The sequence below is a fragment of the Macrobrachium rosenbergii genome, chromosome 47, assembly GCF_040412425.1.
Source record: "Macrobrachium rosenbergii isolate ZJJX-2024 chromosome 47, ASM4041242v1, whole genome shotgun sequence".
NCBI classification, from domain to species: Eukaryota; Metazoa; Arthropoda; class Malacostraca; order Decapoda; family Palaemonidae; genus Macrobrachium; species Macrobrachium rosenbergii.
Window position 1 is genome coordinate 45692514 of NC_089787.1, and position 22416 is coordinate 45714929.

The 22416-nt window shown below is 41.1% G+C and overlaps 1 protein-coding gene across 4 annotated transcripts in view; it reads left to right on the top strand.

Annotated features, from left to right (window-relative positions):
- LOC136830825 (mucosa-associated lymphoid tissue lymphoma translocation protein 1-like) overlaps positions 1-22416 on the top strand; it is a 255412-nt gene that overhangs the window by 216257 nt on the left and 16739 nt on the right. For all 4 annotated transcript variants that reach the window (XM_067090794.1, XM_067090797.1, XM_067090795.1 and 1 more), the window contains exons 13-15: positions 10427-10543; positions 11277-11342; positions 11795-11985. In XM_067090794.1, coding sequence (XP_066946895.1) covers positions 10427-10543; positions 11277-11342; positions 11795-11814 — 203 coding nt within the window. In that variant the 3' untranslated portion in view covers positions 11815-11985. The remainder of the gene's footprint in view (positions 1-10426; positions 10544-11276; positions 11343-11794; positions 11986-22416) is intronic.

A 22416-nucleotide genomic window follows, 5' to 3' on the forward strand; every position in this document is an offset into this window, starting at 1 on the left:
CAGATCCTCGATGCGACCCAGCCACCTCAAGTGGACATTTTGTACGCCGAGGTCTCGGAGGATGCTGGTCGTGACCAAATCTCGACTTGAACCTATGAATACGGAGTAGACCAGGTGTGCGGAGAGGTAAGGAGGAGGTTGGGGCGACCTCTTGTTTAACTCCTGATCTATCACTATGTCATCTTTTTCAGGTTTTGAAGTCTTCTTCTTTGGGTGATAGAGTCTGGCCTGCTATCCCCAAGTTGAAGACTTCATGGAAGGCGAAGGGTATAAGTCCTCGCCTTTCTAAGAAGGCATTGTTCTTCCCGCCAAGGCTAAGGTCCCAGGGACCGGTAGCCTCCGGAGTAAGTCTAGCTCCGGCAAGGGCGCGAGTAAGAGGGCTGCAAAACCAAGCCCTCCTCCCAGCCTCTTGACGCACAAGCCCTGGCTGACTGAACTGTACAAACAGTTCACGAGGATCTAGGACTCGAGGTTTGAGAAGATTCAAAAGTTTGCCACTTATGACAGTGTACTGGAAGGTTTGGCTCGCCAACCTAAAGCCGAACCGTTATATTTATCCCCACACCGCGGACCTCCGCCGCTTGATGTCGGAAACCCTTGGCGGTTCGGCAGACCGCCATCCAACATGATGGCAAACTCACCTTAGACGGGTCTGGGCATTTTAGGACGGTTGAGGAGTTGAGTTCTTCCCCGATCTCTTTGCCCTTATCCTGGCTACTTAGGAGGCTTTTCTTACCGGAAGAAGCCTGATTCGTCAGACAAGGCTCCTAGGGAAACTGTCATCCCTAGAGACTGCCCAGTCGTGCTCTCCCACGACTCTGACGGAGTGCAGAACACAAATTGACCCCTTTCTCAAGGGCAATTTCAATGATGTTCACCCTAGGTGAAGATCTTCCCACTCCTTGTATGGATAAAATTGCTCTGGCCACGACCCGAGCATGCCTCGATGGGAACCCCTTTCCTCAATTGAGGGAAACAGACCCTACTTCCCTGGTATTCCCAGGAAGTAACGAAGCTCTGGGTGATCACCTGGCCCACCTTCACTGTGGAAAAGCTGACCTCTTTGGCGCCTACTCTAGTTTAGTGAGCAACTCCTCAGCAGTATGTTTTGAGTTCAACCAGCGGCGCTCTCATATCCTCACCAGCATACAACCCTACATATGAAGGTCGTGGATTTTTTCACGGCCTCAACAGGGTGGCAAGGGGAGGAAGGGGCAAGGCCCCCTACAGAGGAAAATCCAACACCACCCCAAGGGGGAGAGGACGTGGTAGAGGGAACAAACCCGCTCCCTCCCACTGAGAAACAGAAGGTCGCCTGTATTGGTTCAGGGACCAGTGGACCTTCAGCCTGTGGGCACATGCCAGCACAGTCCATGGACTGGGGTGGAGCTGGGATCAAGCAATCCTCCCCCTCCAAACAGATTTTAACAGCCACCCACATCAATCCTACAGGATTATAAAAGGGATTGCTCAACAAACGCAGCAATAAAGAAAGCAAGGTACCCAAATTTTCGTTGCGGCTATTCATTGTTCCAAAAATTGATCAGCTAAGAGTGATCCTGGATCTGTCGCGCCTAAATCTGTACATAAATGCTATTGCTTCAGATGCTTACGGGGTAGCTCAGGTCCGACTTACTTCCGGAGCCGCTACCAATTTATCGATCTTTCAGACGCTTATTATCATTCCAGTTATGCCGGAACTTTCTCAGTTCCTCGGTTTCGCACTCGGGAACCAAGCCTACCTTCAGGGGTCATGCCTTCGGTTCGAACATTGCACTCCAGGATATCTACCGTTGGCGGATACGGTAGTACAGCAGCTCCGTCCTGCAAGGAATCTCCTAGCAGCGCATCGGACGACTGGATAATCTGGGCTCCAACTGTGCCGGAGTGTCAGAAAGCCACGTCCATAGTCACCAATTTCCTAGAGTCATTGGGTTTTCAGCTGAACAGGGAGAAGTCCCGCCTGACTCCGGAGTCTCGGTTTCAATGGCTGGGTCTTCAGTGGGACCTGTCCTCCCATTACCTGTCTCTCCCTCCTTCCAAGAGGAAAGAGATAGCGTCTCTCACCAAGAGGTTTCTCAAAAATCAGTCAGCATCCCGCCGGTCCCAGGAAAGGGTCCTCGGGTCTCTCCAGTTTGCTTCAGTAACAGACCTGCTCTTGAAAGCCAAGTTAAAGGACATAAACAGGGTGTGGCGGAGCCGAGCAAACACCAAGCTCAGGGACAGGGTCTCCTATCCTCGGATCTTAAAGACAAGGCTTCACCTTGGACCACAGTCAAGGGCCTGTCCAAAGCAGTCCCACTTCAGTTTCCCCCTCCGGCACTAGTTATCCACACAGACGCTTCTCTAAGCGGCTGGGGGGGATATTCACCAAAACAAAAAGTACAGGAACGTGGTCCACAATGTTTCAGCAGTTCCATATAAACACCCTGAAGCCATGGCGGTCTTTTCTGACGCTGAAGAAAAATCCGCTCTCCCAATCGGATTCATATCAGGTTGGTGCTAGACAGCGCGAGTGGTGGTTCATTGCATCAACAGGGGCGTGCTCCAAATCAGGTCGCAGTAAACCAAGTAATGAGCCATCTTCCCCTGGCGAACAAGCACGGTTGGCACCTGTCAGCCACCCACCCGGCAGGCTACGTCCGAACGGTGGCGATTCTCTGGTTCAGGACTACTCCGCTGGAGACGGAGTGTCCCTGGACGAGAATCTTTCAGTGGATTTGCCGCCGTCCTGACCTGCGGATCTGTTCGCAACAGAGAGCAACTTCAAGCTCCCCTGTTACGTAGCCCCCAACCTGGACCCTCAGGCGTTCGCCACAGACGCAATGACAGTAGATTTGGGAAAAGTTGGGAGAGAATTTATCTGTTCCCTCCAATAAATTTGCTGCTGAAAGTTTTACACAAACTGAGGACATTCGAAGGTCAACCAGCTCTGGTAGCCCCCTATTGGCCGAAGAGCAAATTGGTTCCTCTCCTTCAGGAACTGGGCTTGCGGAGTCTTCGGATTCCCAAGCCCATTCTGACCCAGACAGTACAAACCAAGACTGTGTCAGTTTCCTCAAGGATTCAAGATGCCTCAGCTTTATGGACTTTATAAAGTTCGTAGCTCAAAAGGAGCAAACATTGACCCTGTCAACACTCTGTTTTTAGAATCAGATAAAAGAGATTCTACTATTAGCAATATGACCTCAGCAGTCAAGAAGTTAGCCTCCTCTCTGAGTAAGCTTCTGAAGCCAAAATTATGACGCATTTCAATTTAGGAGTTTCCTTCTTTAGGTCACTGTTTGAGAAAGGCCTGGCTCCGGCCACTATTACCACAGTCAAGTCGGCATTGAAGAAAGTATTTCTTTACGGCTTTAAAATTGACCTTACAGATTCTTATTTTTCATCCATCCCCAGAGCATGTGCTCGTCTGAGGCCAGTTTCACGTCCACATTCGTTACTTGGTTTCTAACGACGTCCTTAAATTACAAGGCCAGAGTTGGATAACTTAAATTGCTCTTATCAAGATCTGTTAAGAAAAACCTTATTTTTACTCTAGTTTGGCTTCAGGTGCTAGAATTTCAGAGCCGTCAGCCTCCACTAGAGGTGGTAATTTTGTTAACTTCCTCCCATCCGGAGAAGTCCTCCTCTCCCCTGACCCTAGTTTTAGCTAAAAACGGGCATCCACAGGACAGGTGGTCTCTGGAAGGTGGTGCGCTCCTTCCTCAAGATCAATCTTTATGTCCAGTCCATACACTTAAATCTTATCTCTGAACCCACAGAGTAAGTCGGGTCCTTTATCAGGGAGAAAGGTGGTACTCTTTCCTTAATGGTATAAGACAACAGATTCTGTATTTCATTAAACAAGCTAACCCAGACTCAGTTTCCTAAAGTTCATATATTCGAGCAGTGGCTACTTCTACTAATTATTTCATAATATGGACTTTCAGAGCATCAAATATACGGGTTGAAATCACCTCAGTGTTTAAACGCCCACTATTTAAAAATCACCTGGCCTGAAATATTCTACTGCAGCAGGAAGTGTCATCTCCCACATTAAATAATTATATACTTCCTTTTCCCCCGCCCGGCCACCTCATTTGCTTTTCTGCTTGTTTTCCTGGTAGTTTGAGTGCCTCACTGCCTAGCTCTTCATGTTGATATGTTTGTGTTTTAAGGATGGAAAAACTGCAACCTGATTAGCCATAATTGTTTGCTTATGGGTAATTGACAGTTTTTGTTGGCTCCAGTTTAATTCGGATATTTATGTGTTATTTTCATTAGTCTTGCCTCTTACATGTTTAAGCCTAAGTTTACATATATAGTTTTAAAGTTGTATTTCTTGTTCTGTGCACATTTCATGTTTCACTACTTTTAAGTAATTTTAAGATTTTTGAGGTTTTCTACCCATCAGTCAGAGACCAGTGTTTGGTAGTGTTAAGTTTATTGCGTGCCTTAAAGTTAAGTTGCCTTACTTTTTAAGTATTCTTGCTTCATGGAAGAGATTCTTTAATTAAACTATTAAGCAATTTTGCCTTTCTTCAGGTTACCCTTGTTTTCCAGTAGTAGCAGTCTGGCATGATTCTCTATCACTATTTCACCGGCTGACACGGGACTGGACTCAGAAAAGGGATTTTGACAGAGGAAAAATCTATTTCTGAGGAAGGTCCCGTGTCACCCGGTGACCCTCCCTGTCTAGTCTAGTACTCCCTCCCCTTCTTGCACTTAAATCTATTTTTCATAGCATGTGTTTTTGTTCAAATCACCTTGTTCTAATAATTTTTCCCTTTTTAGCTTTGCAGTCTTGGCATGATTCTCTGTTACTATTTCACTGGGTGACATGGGGCCGAGCTCAGAAAAGGGATTTTGACAAAGGAAAAATCTATTTCTGAGGGAGGCCCCATGTCACCTGGTGACCCTCCCAGGGCCTGGTTTCCCCCCCTTCTTGCACATGCCAAGCCCAGGGGTGGTGCTAGCCTGGAATGGTGTAGGTGGCGCTGGAGTCGCCGCTTGGCGGGCGGGTGAGCGTGGGGGCTGGAACGGCTCTCTCGCTCTTCTCCGGGATTTGACATGGGGATGTCTGTCGAGTGTGGCTCTGTGGTTGTGATTCCTTCACTAAATTCTTGTTATACCGACGCCTTCCATATGGAAGTCGATCGATTCGGGTAGTAACCCAGCATTCCGAAAGCATTTTTCTCTGGTATGCTTAGCAATATTTATACCTAGAAATTCGTGTTAGTATGGAATTTCACCGGGTGACATGGGGCCTCCCTCAGAAATAGATTTTTCCTTTGTCAAAATCCCTTTTTAAATATTTTTATGGTGGATCAGAGATAAAATATCAACTGTGATAAAACATTCTCTTCTGTACTGTTATGATATGCTTGATAATCCTACTTAAAGTCAACTAAACTTGTAGTGAATTACGGTACAGTAAATCAAGCAAACCATAAAAATGGCAACACTTGTGTACATATGCATGCACACACTGGTTGGTGTTGTAAACTTCTTGGAGTTTGTTTGGTTTTGTGTTTTTATGTTTATGATACAGTATCATTATTATTATTATTATTATTATTATTATTATTATTATTATTATTATTATTATTATTATTATTATTCAGAAGATTAACCCTATTCATATGGAGCAAGGGCAAAGGGGCCATTGACTTGAAATTCAAGCTTCTAAAGAATATGGTGTTCATTCGAAAGAAGTAAGAGAAGGTACTGGGAAATACAGAAAGCGGAGATCAGTTATTAAAAAAACATAAAATAGCAAATTAATAAAAAATACAAATGTAAGTACAATATTAAAATACAAGTTGAATTGTATTAGGGAAGTAATGCATTGCATCTTTGCTTGAACTTTTGAACTTCCAATTGCACAACATCCTCTGGGAGGCTGTTCCACAGTCCAATGGTGGAGGAATAAAGGACCTCTAGAACTAGGAAGTTTGACAGCGAGGCACATTTACTGCATATTGGTGTTGCTGTTCAGCGAATCTGGTTGCTCTTGGCAGGAAAAGGGGCTCAGGGATCAATAGTGAATGTGAAGGATCTCTGTTAAAATACAACTTATGAAAAGTGACAAATGAGACCATCCGTTGATGGTCCAAGTCATAACTGCTAATATTAGGAAACAGAAACCTACCACCACAGACCATTTTATCTAAAAGAGATAAATCTCTGGCAGAAGCAGACATCCACACCAAAGAACAATATTTCAGTAAAAGAAGGACAATTGGCATAAAGCAGGTTGCATTAATTTTACCAGCTATAAATACAGTATATGAGGCCTTACGAACAATATCTAACTTTTATGCAGCATTTACTGAAACTTTCATTAGATATTTCTCAAAAGTCAGATGTGAGTCAGAAGTGAAGCCTAGAATAATTAAAGCTTCAGACTCATTCAGCAAAGTCCTCTCTAGCTGAAGAAGAGAATGGGGTGGAAGATCTATATGAAATCTGCTAATCAGCATAGATTTTGTTTTACTGGAGTTGAGCCTCATACCCTACCGAGTACACCATTTACTGATCCAGTCCATGTCCTGATTGAGGCTGAGGACAGCTTCATTTCTTATAAGTGGAGACTTAACTACACCCACAAGTGTTGTATGAGTGGCATACTGAACAATCTTGTTTTCCAGCCCAACAACCATGTAACTTGTATACGCTAAAAATAATAGTGGACCAAGAACACTACCCTCTGGAACTCCTGACACAATAGGTCTCGTTCCGCTAAAGATCCCATCAACAGCAACTCACTGCTGCCTACCTGTAACCTGTAACAAAATCTTGAAGTGATCCTAAAACATATCCACCCACTTCAAGATTCTGAAGTTTATCAATAAGTGCCTTGTGATATACTAAATTGAAAGCAGCACTAAAATCTATTTGAATTACAGTGCACTCAAAACCCCTATAAAGGTTCTCTTGCAAATGGTATGTCAAGTATAAAAGAGCATCAGGGTACCTAACTGCTTCCTTATGCATATTGACTATCATCTAACAATCCTTTAAATTCCACATACTTATATAGTGGCTTAAAAATAAGTTTTTCAGCAATTTTGGAGAGCACAGGGAGAATAGAAATTGGCCTGCAGTTACTGCAGTCTGCAGATATGCCACTCTTTGGAACAGGCACTGTACAGTATTACTAAGCTTTTGCTCATCTGCAGAGATACTACATTGACATAAAAATCTTAAGAATATAGTAACTTGGGAGACAACACACTAGAAACTTTTTTAAAAAACAAAGGGAAGACACCATTAGGATCTTCACCCCAGCTCTCAAGATTATGTGTATCAAGAATTTTCTTAACATCCCTGGAGCAAAATGCAAATTTTGTAAGAATATTTTCAGGATGACAAGTATCAGGGAGCAGGACATCCTCAGCTTAGCTTTAAAAGCTCGATAAAGTAGTTCAGCCTTTTCCGTAGGGCCAATAACCAATCTACCATCATATGAAGTTTGCATTTTAAATATTTTTAAAGAGATTAGAGATGAAATATCAACTGTGATAAAATATTCTCTTATGTACTGTTATGATTGGTGTGATAATCATGCTTAGAGTGATAATCATACTTAGAGTCTACTAAACTTGTAATGGAAAGTAAATCAAAGAAAGCAAAAAGAGTGACAGCATGCACATACATATGCATGCATTCAACAGATGGCATTGTGAACATCTGTTCATAGTAGGCTCAATCAGCTGATTCAGAAAACATAAATATTACAAATGGCAGACGGACGGTTGGTGTTTTTGTATACATATTACGATGATGATGAAATAAGATGATACAGTATACTTTAAATGGAATCTGTAAGTAAAATAACAGTTTCATTACCATAACCTTTATCCTAAATACAGCTCTAATAGCCTATTTGACTTATGCAGATGGATACAGTACTGTGAGTGTAACACCTAGGCTAGCCTAGGTCAATAGTTCACACATACACATTTTATATCTCATGTATGGTAATACAATATGGTAACAACTGCTAAAGTTGCTGTATAAAAATACATTAATGGTGATAAAACCATGTTAGGCTGTGGGTAAACACAGGTAGGCTGCCTGCGTACTGAACTGTCATTTATGAGAGAGAAAAAGGTGTTGCGTTTTTCAAAGTGTATTTATACAGTATATTTTGTTTCAGATATAGGGAAAAAAGATAGATGACTGTCTTTTGCATAAATTTTCCCGTTTAAAGTGTGATGGTGTTGTTTATAAGCATACTGAGTGTTTACAGTTGTGTGATATTGACAAGGTTAGGTGAGGGAAGGCAATGGAGTTGTTTCTTGAACACCCTAGATTTTTATCATACCTTTATCCGACAGACCTATGGCTCTATTAATCCGGATAATTGAAGGATTACTTTATGTACTGGCTTAAAAATGAGTTTTTCTCCAACTTTGGAGAGCACAGGGAGAATAGAAATTGGCCAGTAGTTACAGTATGCCATTCTATGGAACAGACACTGTATTACTAAGCTTGTGCTCATCTGCAAAGATACAGTACTCATCGACATAAAAATCTTAAGAATCTACTAATCTTGGGAGCCAACACAATAGAAACCTCTATAAAAAACAAGGGGAAGAAACCATCAAGATCTTCTCCACACCTGCTATCAAGATTATCAAGAATTTTCTTAACATCCCTAGAGTGAAATGCAAATTTTGTAAGAATAGGTTCAGGATGACAAGTATCAGGGAGAGGGACAATCTCAGCTGATTGCTCAACTTCAAAAGCTCATTGAAGCAGAGAGAGCAGGCGCTCTGTTTCTACCCTCTTTTATCAATTTTTTTCACCAACTGGGTTTCCTTAGGTCAGTAACCATGAATTTAATTCTCACGGTCTCGCCACCAATTTATAACGCTAAAATGAAATAAAGCCATATCTTTATGGGCAACATTTTCATATTTAAAGTAATTTCTGTGAAAAATTAGATGGTTCAATTTCACCATAACTCTGTTTCATCTGTTAGTAGAGGTGGAATGGAAGACGAGCCTGACCCAAAATTTGGTCCACCTCAGATGAGGCTGAGTAATTCCTTCAAGTTTCCTGTTTAATGAATTACTGTAATTTTGCTCAGCTATATGGTAATTTCTGTTTGCAGCACAGTGAGACTCAACAAAAATGGTGTAATAAGTAAAAATCCAGAGTTATGCATATGGGTAAGACTATTTATCAAAATACAAAAATTATTAAAATGGGAGCCTTTCAACTGTTTGCATAACAGTGCTCTTCAGCCAACTGAAGGGAAATGTCGTGCAAATGGTCGAAAGCACCCATTTTAATCAATTTTGTATTTTGATCAATAGTCTTACTCATATACATCACTGTCAATTTTTACTTATTATTTCAAGTCACAGTATAGTGATGCACCATAGATAAAAATGGTGTAATTTTTATGTGAACGATCTTGTCTCCATGTGTTGAATTGGACCTGTTTGTCATGGTAAGCTCATTTACATGTATCATCAAACCATAGCTGGTCATTTGCCCTAAATTTAATGGCCTTTATAGGTACATACCTTACTAATATAGCCATCAGCATTTCATTTAACTTCTTCTTGGGATCTGGATGTGATATAGGATTAGAAATATTAAGTACCCCTCAAGCTTCAGTAATGTGATCCCAGTTGGCTCTAGATATCAGCCAGACTGTTTTCCAATGGTGGCTTTAGAAATATACTGATTGACAGTTATGTCCATCTCAGTGGTGCATTGATCGGAAGGGCCTATACCTTATACTTGCAGACCTTGAACATGGCAATAGCTGGAACTGTGTGAATATGAAGTCTAATCTATTACCAGAAATGTGTGTGGGTTCCTCAGTTTGCTAGTTCCTCATTGGAGGGGTGGGTACTGTTCTCAGCTAGCACTCTGCTGGCCCACGTTCGATTCTCTGACCGGCCAATGAAGAATTAGAGGAATTCATTTCTGGTGATAGAAATTCGTTTCTCATTGTAACATGGTTCGGATTCCACAATAAGCTGTTGTTAGGTAACCAATTGGTTCTTAGCCACATAAAATAAATCTAATCCTTTGGGCCAGCCCTAGGAGAGCTGTGAATCAGCTCAGTGGTCTGATTAAATTAAGGTATACATAACTTTACTTTTTCTCAGTTTGCTGGACAAAATCGGGGGATACACAGGACTCAAGAGCAGACCGGCTGAGTTGATCTGTGGAATTTTAATTAAGCCACTCGCTGGGCTTTGCATTGCAGTCTCCACAAGTAACAACTGAAGCTTTTGAATCCTGTGACTGAGCCGTACTAATCCTGTCCAAGAGACAATCATATATAGACTTGTCAATAGTTGTAAAGCTATCATTATAAACATCCCCCATCCTGTCAAAATACAATTGTTTTTCCACGAAATATGATTAATTGAATGCCAAGTAAAGGTTGAAGTTAAAATTAATTATTTTTTTTCAGCCTTCAGGAACCATATTAATGATGAAGATGGCAGTGGACCTCAGGTGCCTCAGTGTGTATGTGACCTCCAGTATGATTTGTCTCTTACAGATCCAGCAGCTCCACTCAAGCAAGATTGTAAGAAGCTTATTTGTATTTACATGTGTGTTTATATAAAAAAAAAAAGCTATAAAAAGAGCCTGTAATTTGGGCAGAACTTCTATTTTGACTTGAGTTTCATGTAAACTTATTAATTTTTTAATGTTCTTTTCTAAAGATCAAAGAAATCTCAGTGGGATGCAAAAAAAGAAAAGAAAAAGGGACATAATCTTAGATTTGCCTTGTAAAAGTTCGTAGATTGTGGACATTGGGAAAAGAAAGTAGACAGACAATTCCAATCCTTTGTAGTAGAGAAAGTAAGTCCATTGAATAAAGAATTTGGAGCTGGCTATCTTCACAGAGTAAATATGGCGAGTGGTGGCCTGATGGACATTAAAATAATTTGAGATGGGGAGGGCCTATTTCAGCTCAACAGAACAATGGTCAAAATACAGTAGTGGTACCTATAGAAGAGACAAAAGGCAGCCCTACACCAGAAGGAAGAGAATCCAGAGAAGATATTAGGGCAGTGTCATTACCTAAACTGATGTCTTTGATTCATTGGTGTGGAGACAGTTAACAACTGAAAGAGACTGAATTGTAACCAGTGCTTCCATACAGTAGTGACATTGTTTAATAAAGTATGATTTTTCAAGATCTTATTAAATGCATTTATATTCCTTCAGTTTACAAATTTGACCTGTACCTGTATTTCTTTTAACAAGTGAATAGGTAGTTTATGGTTTATACAAAAATATGGAATTTTTTTCAGATCACACAGTGCTTGACAAATGGGAAGAGATGAGTAACGTTGGTGGTACTAAAGAAGAGGTGGTTAGTATCATTCAGTCACAGTACTCAGTTTTGTCTTATATTACTTAAGGCTAAGGTGAATGTGTAGTCATGCAATCATTATTTTATCTATATATGAGTTAAATGGATGTCAGTGTGTTCTAGGATCATTTTTCATAGTTGACTTTGAAATTTATTATATAACCCCATCATTGTGTTATATCTATTCTCTCTTAGCACATTGTACAGTATAAAGTAATTGTATTGTCATGAAATTCAAAATCCAAGGAAAAGGTAGGAGTGCAGGTATAGGCTGAAAGATGGAAGATATCCTTAAAATATTTAAGACTTGTAGCATATATCAGAACTTCTGTTTGACAAATTATGTTAGCATGGTGATAAGTATTTCATAAAGTATTTCTCTAGTTATTAAATGATAACAATAACTATATACCCATAATAAAACAGTATAAGTGTTGTATTTGTCTTATAGATCAGATATTATGAAAACACTTTGAAATGGTATAAGTCAAAATAAAACCTTTTAGTTACAATGGAGGCTATCCCATGATAATATCGAACTCCATCGAGGTGGTTATCACCATTGCCTTCAAGAATTCAGATGATGTAACTGCTGATGAAAAGGAATTGGATGTCACAATAACACCTAATACTTCGCAGACAATGAAGTAAGTGGTCTTATTGATGGGCGACGGAGAGAAAATTTCAGCCTTTGTAACGACTCCATGACCAAAGTAAAAAAATTCAGTAGTTTTTTGTGTAGGTTATTTTATTGAAGATAGTCAGATCATGTTGCACTAGTGGTTTCTTTGTAGCAATAGCCTAACATTCATATTCAGATTGGAATTACTTAATCACGCAACTAATTGTGAATGTAGTAAAATGGCCATTCCTGGACACTAATAAAAATGTAAGCGGACCATAGAAATCTACCTTTAAGAAAGATCAAAGGAAACCTAAAATATAAGAATATGTCTTATTCTATATATAATCAATTATATTCTTATTTATAATCATTTGCATTAATTATATAAAAATAAAAATTAAAACCATATATTAATTATAATATAGTCTTTGAATCCCTTTTATTTTTATATAACTAAAACTTTGAAGGCCCGTTTCTCCAAAACAAGTTTTTCCTTTAAATGCATCTCCTCCCTTAGTATTGGAAATCTAAATATATTTTAAATATAACATGAAACATGGTAGATTTTTTTATTTGATATTTTGAGTTTCTGATTTTTGGCAATTTTTTTCTGTAATTTTTCCTGGAAAATTTGATTAAAAAAAAAAAGAATTCATATCTCGAAAAATAATTGAAAAATCAAAATCTTCCGGCTTTGTAGTCCTGTGTTTTGAGTCAAAATATCAGCCTGACAAGACAGGAAATTGCTTTGTCCCACGCTAGTGGCGTCTTCAGTTCAAACCTTAACGTCCGTTGAGAAAAGGATAGGATAAGTTAGGCCTTCCACCCTATAGGAAAATTTCCCATATCAGCCTTAAAAATAGGTGGTCCTAAGGTCCTTTTTCCTTTTTACCTGTCTCTCGTGGCGAATGTTTTTAACAGAGCGAGATTCAGATTGGAAGGCATGACTGTAGGCCTGTTTTGACCCAGGCCGGTCAGGGAACGGCAGAGAGACTGGAGCATTCGGAGAGACCACATGTCTGGAACGTGGCCTCTTCTCCCTTTCTTTGTCTATTATCCTATTAGTGAAGTGAAGAAGCAATTGCAGAAGACCCCCAGCCGGTGGTGTGGGTTGGTGCGCACAACAACGTTCCTAAGGTAAAGTCGCTTTTGTTCAAAACTTCGCCCATTCTTTTTATCTTTTTCTGTATTTCGCATTTTTTTTGTTTCTCCTTCATCCCCCACTTACTGTATATGTGTTTACGAAGTCTAGATTAAGCCTAATTATTATATTGTTAGCTTCAACCCCGTTATTCCAGTAAAATACCTAGGATTTAGGGTAAGCAAAATCAGGTTAAATCTCGATGCTTTTGTATGCCTCGCGTCCGAATGTTTGGAAGAACCGTTGCGTTTAAAATCAAATTCATCTCAAATATTCTTTGTTAAGGTTAATAACCCTTAACTGGCGACCTTTGGCTAATTAACGACTGTCTTTGAGGTTAACTTTTGGCTTCAAGTGGCAGGTTACGTGTAATCTTGGTTTGCAGGGCCGTAAAAATTACGTAAATTGAATAATACATGATCAACCAAGACCCTCACACGTAACATTGGCGACCTTGCGTAGAATCTAAAGTACATTTTAGAGAAAGAATCTGGAGAAAAGGAAATTAAATTACATTAATTCCAAAAAAATAAAAGTCAGATATCGAACTCCATTTCATTCTTCCAAACAAGGAACCAGGCATAATAATAAGCAGTAAAGAGAATAGTTATAATAACAAGTGTAGTGAGAATTAGCTGTAGGTAGGAAAGGTGCGTCGAGAGCAGAGCGAGTCATAATTTATAACGTTTAAGACAAGGACATTTACGTGTTCGGATCGTGAATCAAGTCGTTCAAGTAACGAATTCAAAGGCCGAATCGCGGAGCCCGTTTCATGTACACAGTAATTTAGAAATCGCGTCGGCAATTCCGATCGTTATTGTTTGCATATAGCGGGAATCATTCAAAAACCGTGTCAGTGAAGTAGCAAACGAACTGAAATAGTAATTTTACAATAAAGGTACCGTTCAACAACGTAAATTTACGCAGGCAGGCTAGCATTTCTCTTTTCATTCTTTTGTTTAATGTCCGGGTGAGAATACGATAACAAAAGACAAAGTTGTTTGGTAATTTAGTTTTCCATCCGTAACGTAAAACGCTATGCATGATTGGTATATTTAAAGTAAAATCTGGATACCTGCATTTGTTGCGTTGTTTTTGAATTTGTTTGAAAAAGAAAATACCCGCCATCTTGGATTCCTCCGCCGTGTTCGCGATTGTTTTGAAATTGTTCGAACTGTTTGTGAGAGAACGGCCATTTTGGTGTTCCTTCACGCCGCCAGAGGTTGTTTTTGAAATTTAGGCCTAACGGGACCTTTTCCGCCATCTTAAGACCTTGTTATTGTCATCCGCTGTTGTGACCAGACTCTGCCCGAGCCACTCTTGGGGTCATATATTTTTGCTTTTCGTAGTATAATGGTTAACCCACCTCCTAATATCTTAGCTAGACAAAAAAAAAACAAAAGATAATTTAGGCAGGGAAAGATAGGCCTTAGTTAGGAGTAATAACAAGTTCCTACGAATACCTGCTATAAAAATCATATAAAGAGAATTTAAAATTTTACGATAAACTTTTGTGACGTCGGCTCCCAGGAAAATTAAGATAATAAAGTAATCCCTAAGGAAGCCAAGACGACGCATCTATATCATTTTATTAAGATCCATGCCATTGTGCATGTATAAAATCTTTGTTTACATGTTCTCAAGCAGCAAGAAATTAGCTGATTGAAAATCTCTCTCTCTCTCTCTCTCTCTCTCTCTCTCTCTCTCTCTCTCTCTCTCTCTCTCTCGTCATTCAAGTAAGCATTCCTAACCTAAGTGTACGTGACCCTCTTCAAAGAAAGAACGGCCGACACTAGGCTAATTAATTCGAATACAATAAACCAAATAAAAGAAACACCTCTGTCCCACAATAGATGAGGACAAGTTAAGAGTAATTACGATACAGTGATAAACTGTCGGTCACGAGTGAGGCCTGCTATCCAGACCGAAGCAAACAGTAGTTTTCACCCTCTGAAAAAAAAAAGAAGGGGCCAGCACTGGGGCCGGTACTGGGACCAGCCACTCACGAGGATCTTTAAAAAAAAAAAAAAAAAAAAAAAACCAAATTCACTTTATTCCACAGTGCCAATAATTTGCAGCACTGTCATCACTTGAATCTCTCTCTCTTCTCTCTCTCTCTCTCTCTCTCTCTCTCTCTCTTTTACCTCCCTTTCTCTCTCATTCGATTGTTGCACTCTGCAGGGGTGTAGAGTGCCTTTCCTCCCATATAGCCTAGTTGGACTCCAGTAGAGGGTCCCTAGGAACACATTGGCACCATAAGTGCCACCAAGCAAGCATCCAGAAAAATAAATAAAACAAAAACAAAGGGAACACAGAAGAGAAGGTTCTTCTGGGACCTAACCTGCACCAGTGCCTAGGGATACTGAGTGCCACCAGTGTGACCTGTACACGGCACACCCAAACTACAGTGCCACCTTTTGAAAGGGTGCCACGTCATTGAAGAGACACTTCCTCGCTGCCCAAGTACGCCCAGTCGACCCGGTTAGACGCCCTTCCCCACCAGAACCATGGCAGCAGAGCATTATAAAACCTTTCCTGGGGCTGGGGACGGCGGCAGGTCTCACCGGCTCGGAACTTACCACCTGGGTTAAGGAGCAAGTGGACGACTTGGCCAAGCGGGAGAAGGAAGAAAGAAGAGAAGACTCGAGCAGAGGAAGTATGAAGCCGAGCAGAGGAAGTATGAAGAAACGAAGGGTGTATGAAGCCGAGCAAAGGCAATATGAAGAGGAAAGAGAAGAAAGAAGGAGACAGCATGAGTTAGCCTGCAAGGAAACTGAGTTAGCCCTAAAGGAGAAGGAGCTCGAGCTTGAGAGAGCGAAAATGGAGAATGCCGAAGCTATGGCTAGCCATCAAGCCTCCAGTCCTACACCTGCTGCATCAAACGCTCCAATTTCGAGCATCAATTCCCTAGTCCCCAAGTGGACTGAGGACGAGCCAGAAGCATGGCTGGAGGAGATCGAGGCTCTTTTCGATAACTACAGCACCACGGAGACGGAGAGAGCCTTAATACTAGCCAAGCATATGGAGGGAAAAGCCAAGGCAGCGCTTCGCTCACTGGAGAAGAGCCAGAGAGGCAACATGGCGGAAGTTCGTAGAGTCATTACAAAGGCCTACGAGATAACCCCAGAAAAATGGAGACAACGGTTCCGAGGTCTTGCCAAGGAAGTCGGCTGGTCTTGGACGGAATGGGCATGTCACAAAACCCAGTCCGATGCACGCGCTGGTTCGACTCCTTGGCCTGCACGACGTTTGAGGATCTCTTCAATCGGACCATGCTAGAAGACCTTTTCCAATGTGTGCCAGGGCCCCTTGCAGTATATCTTAACGATAAACAGCCCTCCACACTTATGGAAGCTTGTCGCATGGCTGATTCGTGGGAAACCTTCAATCAGTCGCATAGCACCTCTCAGAAGCGAATCATCCCTCCGGCCTACCTCTCGAACTCCACTCGCGCCGAAGAATGGACTGCCTAGCAAGACCCTGTGCAACTATTGCAAGAAGGGGGCCACGCTGAAGCTGAGTGCCGATACAAACTCGGCACTAATAAGCAGCCTAACCCTACCAGCCAGAACTCCGCTCCCGATTCATCCGCTCAGCCCTCTCCTCCAACAGTTACTGCAGGCCACCGAGCCCATCCAAAAGGCCCGTGCAGATCCTGTGGGGCTGCTAGCCACTACAATGCTGGATCTCCGGCCTGTCCACATCATGTCCCCACCACCAAATTTGTCAACCTAATCAGCACTTCATTTTCTGCTGCTGGTCCACACCGGATCCCTTACCCCGAGAGACTGAAACCCAGTTCATCTCGGTGGCCCCTCTTCAGAGCACTAGCCTGCCAGTGACCCTTCCGGTCACAGTAGACACTGCGGCAGACATTAGCCTGATCACTGGGGCCCAAGTGCCAGCCGGTGCCATGGTTGACGAAGAAACCCGGTGGGAAATGAAGTGGATAGAGGGCCACACCATTACCGTTCCTACGGTCCAACTCCAGGTAATGACACTTGGGGCACGATACCCCACCGCCTTGGCGTGGTAGGTGGAATTCGGCGGAGTGGTCTTCTTGTTGGGTCGGGATCTTCTCTGCGGAAGCCCGTCACCAACGCCGCCACTTCGCAGCCACGTTACCTCCTCCACAGAGTTCCATAGCTAAATACAGTTCATATCTGGAGTGGTAGTTCATTGCATCAACGAGGCCCCATGTTAAAACTCTCAACCATGACAAACCTCCACCTTCCGCCCACCAAAGTGGTCCGCGGAAGGGGCACAACCCAAACTATTTCAGGCCTAGCCCTCTCCAATCGCAAAGGGCTGGCCCACCAAGAGGTCCTCCTCCGCGAAGAGAGATTCAGGAGGAGCAGTACCGCTGCAGGACGTGCAAGCGGGCAGACCACTCCACAAATTGGGAGGGCTGCCCAAGCAAGCAACGCCCAGCGGACGCCCCGAACAAAACTCAGGAGAGGCTACGATCTCCTGCTGGGGCAGGAATCTCTGCCGCAGCCAAACCCAAGTCGTCCGAGAGGTATTGCACCTCCGGACCCCTTGTCAGGCATGCCTGACCTCAACTGCTGCCAGTGCCACTTGCGAGCACTGAGCAGTGCCAGACTCCGTCCGCCACGGACGTTGAGCTACCAATGGAAAAGGCCCTATGCCGGGTCTAAATCATGAGGCGAATCCCCTCCGGAGATTTAGGATTCCCCATGCAGTTGATCATCGCGACTGGAGAGCCTCCAGCACCGAAACTTTCTTTGCTTTGCAAAATTTGACTCCAGGGGATGAACCCCTGGAGGATCGAAATGGTACCCCTTCCTTGGAAGACCAGGAACTGGCATCCTCGGACGCAGAAGTCGAGATCGCTCTCGCTCCGGTTGTCGCAGCAGCTGGAGTAGGGAGTCCTCCCGCAGCTTTTGCAGTTGCCCCTGACTTCGCGCCCGCTAGCCCTTCTGGCCTGTCCCCGAGTCGGTGCTCTCATCACCTGCTAGGCCAGCTACTGATAGGCCTTGGAGGAAAAGAAGAAGAAGAAGAAGGGGCGGAAGAGAGCCCAGTAGTTGCCGGAGCTATAAGCTCATCCTGGCACTAGTGCCCTCTCGGCACAGTGCCCTAACATCTAAGAGTGATCCTGGCCCCTTGCCCAGAGAAGGAGCCAGTGTGTAGCCAGTGTGATCTCTCCCTTTTATTGGTACCTAGCCTAGGCCACCTTAAAGTACGGTACATCAATTTAGTAGCCTTGTTCTTTCCACTTACCACCGAGCCGCAGTAATCATGTAAGTAGCCTAACTAATTTCAGTAATCTTAACTATTGTGAAACGAGCCACGATGCTCGTGACACGCATGGCCTAAGACCTCAGTGAGGCACCCATTTATCATATGAGGCAACCCTCATGAATTAACTAGTAAATTTTAATTGTATTAAACATAAACCATGTTGTAATTTAGTTAGAATATTAACTCTTATGTTGGTGCTACGGTCGGGTTAGGATAGGTTAGGCTAGGGAATATCATAGAATGTACCACTAGGCTAGGTCTAAAACACATCATGATTGTAGGAGGTAGCCTATAATAACCGTGAGCACCTTCTAGTACTATTAGAATTAGGTTAAGTAGTGATTATAGCTCATATCCTATCTAGGGTTAGGTAGTTCTGTAGCTAGGTAGGCTAACCAGGACTAATCTGCTCAGGGGAAGGAGAGTAACCTACGAGAGGCGAACAGCTTGCTTAGTATAGACCTTCACGCCCGAAAAGGGAGTGAAGGCCCTCTTAAAGGGGGGAGCTTTTATAAATATTTACGCTGTTCGCCCTCGAACATTTAGGGATAGTAGTATCAGCCTGATCAAGACAGGGAAATTGCTTTGTCCCACGCTAGAAGCGTCTTCAGTTCAAACCTTAACGTCCGTTGGAGAACGGGATAGGTAAGTTAGGCCTTCCACCCTATAGGAAAATTTCCCATATCAGCCTTAAAAATAGGTGGTCCTAAGGTCCTTTTTTCCTTTTTACCTGTCTCTCGTGGCGAATGTTTTTAACAGAGCGTAGACGCCTAAGGCATGACTGTAGGCCTGTTTTGACCCAGGCCGGTCAGGGAACGGCAGAGAGACTGGAGCATTCGGAGAGACCACATGTCTGGATCCAGGGACCACCTCTCCTCCCTTTCTTTGTCTATTATCCTATTAGTGAAGTGAAGAAGCAATTAGTGAAGACCCCCCGGCCGTGTTGGTGCGCACAACGTTCGTCCTAAGGTAAAGTGTTAATTTTTGTTCAAAACTTTGCCCATTCTTTTATCTTTTTCTGTATTTTCGCATTTCTTTGTTTCCTCCTTCATCCCCACTTACTGTATATGTGTTTACGAAGTCTAGATTAAGCCTCATTATTATATTGTTAGCTTCAACCCCGTTATTCCAGTAAAATACCTAGGATTTAGGTAAGCAAAATCAGGTTAAATCTCGATGCTTTGTATGCCTCGCGTCCGAATGTTTGGAAGAACGTTGCGTTTAAAATCAAATCCATCTCAAATATTCTTTGTTAAGGTTAATAACCCTTAACTGGCGACCTTTGGCTAATTAACGACTGTCTTTGAGGTTAACTTTTGGCTTTCAAGTGGCAGGTTACGTGTAATCTTGGTTTGCAGGGCCGTAAAACTTTTTCTACATTAAATTGAATAATACATGATCAACCAAGATTTACTCAACACGTGTTGAATATATATATATATATATATATATATTCTATATATATATATATATATATATATATATATATATATATATATATATATATATATATATATATATATATATATATATATATATATACAGTAGAACAGGATTTAAGACGAACCTAATTGCTCCAGAAGCTGCTTCACTCTTGAATAGATTTTGGGAGGTCAAATTCTACATCAGAAGTTAATTTCTCCCATAACAAATAACTGAAAATGGATTAATCCATTCCTGACCACCAGTCATTAAAGATAACCTTGCCCTTTTTATACAAAACTTTAAACAAATTACAATTAAATAAGTTCTGAGTTGAATAACTTACTGTATCTTAGAAGCACTTTTACATTTTTAAATGTTTACTGTATCAAAAACCGAGTGCCATAGGCTAGGCTAGGTAGCCTATAGGCACTACCAGAATGTACTCCCCCAACAGTTACATGTTGAATGAAAACTGTTGTTAATAATGCGTAACATTGAAAAACAATCGGAGATTATCACATTAAATTAATAATACAGTGAACATTTCGGTCAATTTACTCGAAATAAATTATCGAAAAAGCATCATAAGTCATAATTAAGAAAAGTAACAATCAATTATTTACCGGAATTTTGCAGCAGCCAGGCAGATATAAACAAACCATATTGGCCTGACAAAAAATTTTGGTGTATATTTATTCAGAATTACATAAACATTCAATGTTTCTTGTGTCAGCTTGCCAATTTTTTACAGAGTCTACTGGAATATTCGTTACAAATCAGTGTAAAACATCTTTTCAGTAATTTATTTACTGAAAGATGTTTTACAGTGATTACTGAAAGATGTTTTACAGTGATTTTGTACACTATTCCAGTAGACTCTGTATGAAATCTACCATAGGTATTGAATGTTTTTGTAACAATTAGTACCTTCATGATGCAACAAACGGAAAGGTGGCGAATTTTGGTTTGTTTATATCTGCCACAAGCTGAAAAATCCTGTCATTTCTTGAAATGTAATTTAGAAATTTTTCTTAATTTTATGATAACGTTACATAAAGTTATACAGTAATTCGCAATTTTATAAATACTGTATTATTAATTTAATGTTTTAATCTGGCTTGTTTTTCAACAGCAGCAGCAGCAGCAGCATGAAAATGTGGGCTTTAAATACATTTTAAATCAAGCATGGGAAGAACGCCAACAACAACGCCAAAAGCGCAGCACGCCAAAATTTTTTTTTCTACAAACATCATATGATTTATCGGGTCGGATTCCGGTTTGTTGTTTGATAATTTTTCAAAATTTACTCAACATAAAGTGTTGAAATCCGATTATGTCGAATTTCTAGTACAGTCAAAAAAGGACCGAGGTTCTACTGTTTTTATATTTATATCTGTTAAATATATATATATATATATATATATATATATATATATATATCAATATATATATATATATATATATATATATATATATATTTCCTTCATTTTTAAAGTAAAAACCAAGACTGAAACAGGATAAAAGATGAACCCACAATGTGCTGCAGTAATGCTGCTTCACTCTTGAGTATTTTGGGTGGGAGGTCAAAAGGTGTCTACATCAGAACATCCCCTTCACTGTCTGATCAAAAATGCACAGAAATAACTTTCTTGGATCATTATGTTTAGCCTTATACTTCGTGTTATGGTAATGAGTTAGGTGTCATTTAAAGATAATGAGTAGATCTTTATCATGATGTGTTTCAAAATGCCAAAAACTAAAAAACCAAAAATTTATATCATGAGTAAAAGGTAGCTGTAATGAAAAAAATTTATAAAAAATTTATCCTTAGATGACAACCTGTTTTAGGTCATTTGTCCCCCTTTAATAGATTACTGTTCTCCAGTATAGATGCCTGCTTCTGCCAGAGATTTATCTCTTTGAGATATAATGGTTCGTGGTGGTGGTAGGTTTCTGTTTCCTAACATAGCAGTTATGACTTGGCCTGTTGACAGATGGTCTCTTGTTTATCAATTTTTCATAAGTTGTATTTTAACAGAGATCTTTTATTCACAATTGATCCTTGATCCCCTTTTCCTGCCGAGAGCAACCAGATTTGCTGAACAGGAGCATCAATATGCAGAAAATATTCCTCACTGTCAAACTTCTCAGTTCCAGAGGTCCTTTATAGACATAAAATAATGATAAAATTATAGTTTAAAATGGGAAAAATGTTAAAATTGCAGATTTTGTGCTGTTCCTCATAAATAATATACTACTTTTTAGTTGTTTTATCTTAACTATAGTTGCAGTTATTTTTTCTTCTTGGGTTGGGTGGATGTCCTGTAAAACTATAGTTGCAGTTATTTTTTCTTCTTGGGTTGGGTGGATGTCCTGTAAGCATTTAGATTATGACTATAGGCAGTCCCCGGTTTACGACGGTGGTTCCGTTCCTACGCCACGTTTTAAGCTGAAAATCATCCAAGACGGGACATTGTCGAAAAACGTAAGAAGAAAACTGTATAAAACCTTACTTTTAATTCTTTGGGTGTCTCGAAAAAGATGTAATCTACATTTTTATTGAGCTTTCCACAAAAAAATCTCCAAATTTTTATTATTCTGCCATTTTTGGAGCTATATTTCTTC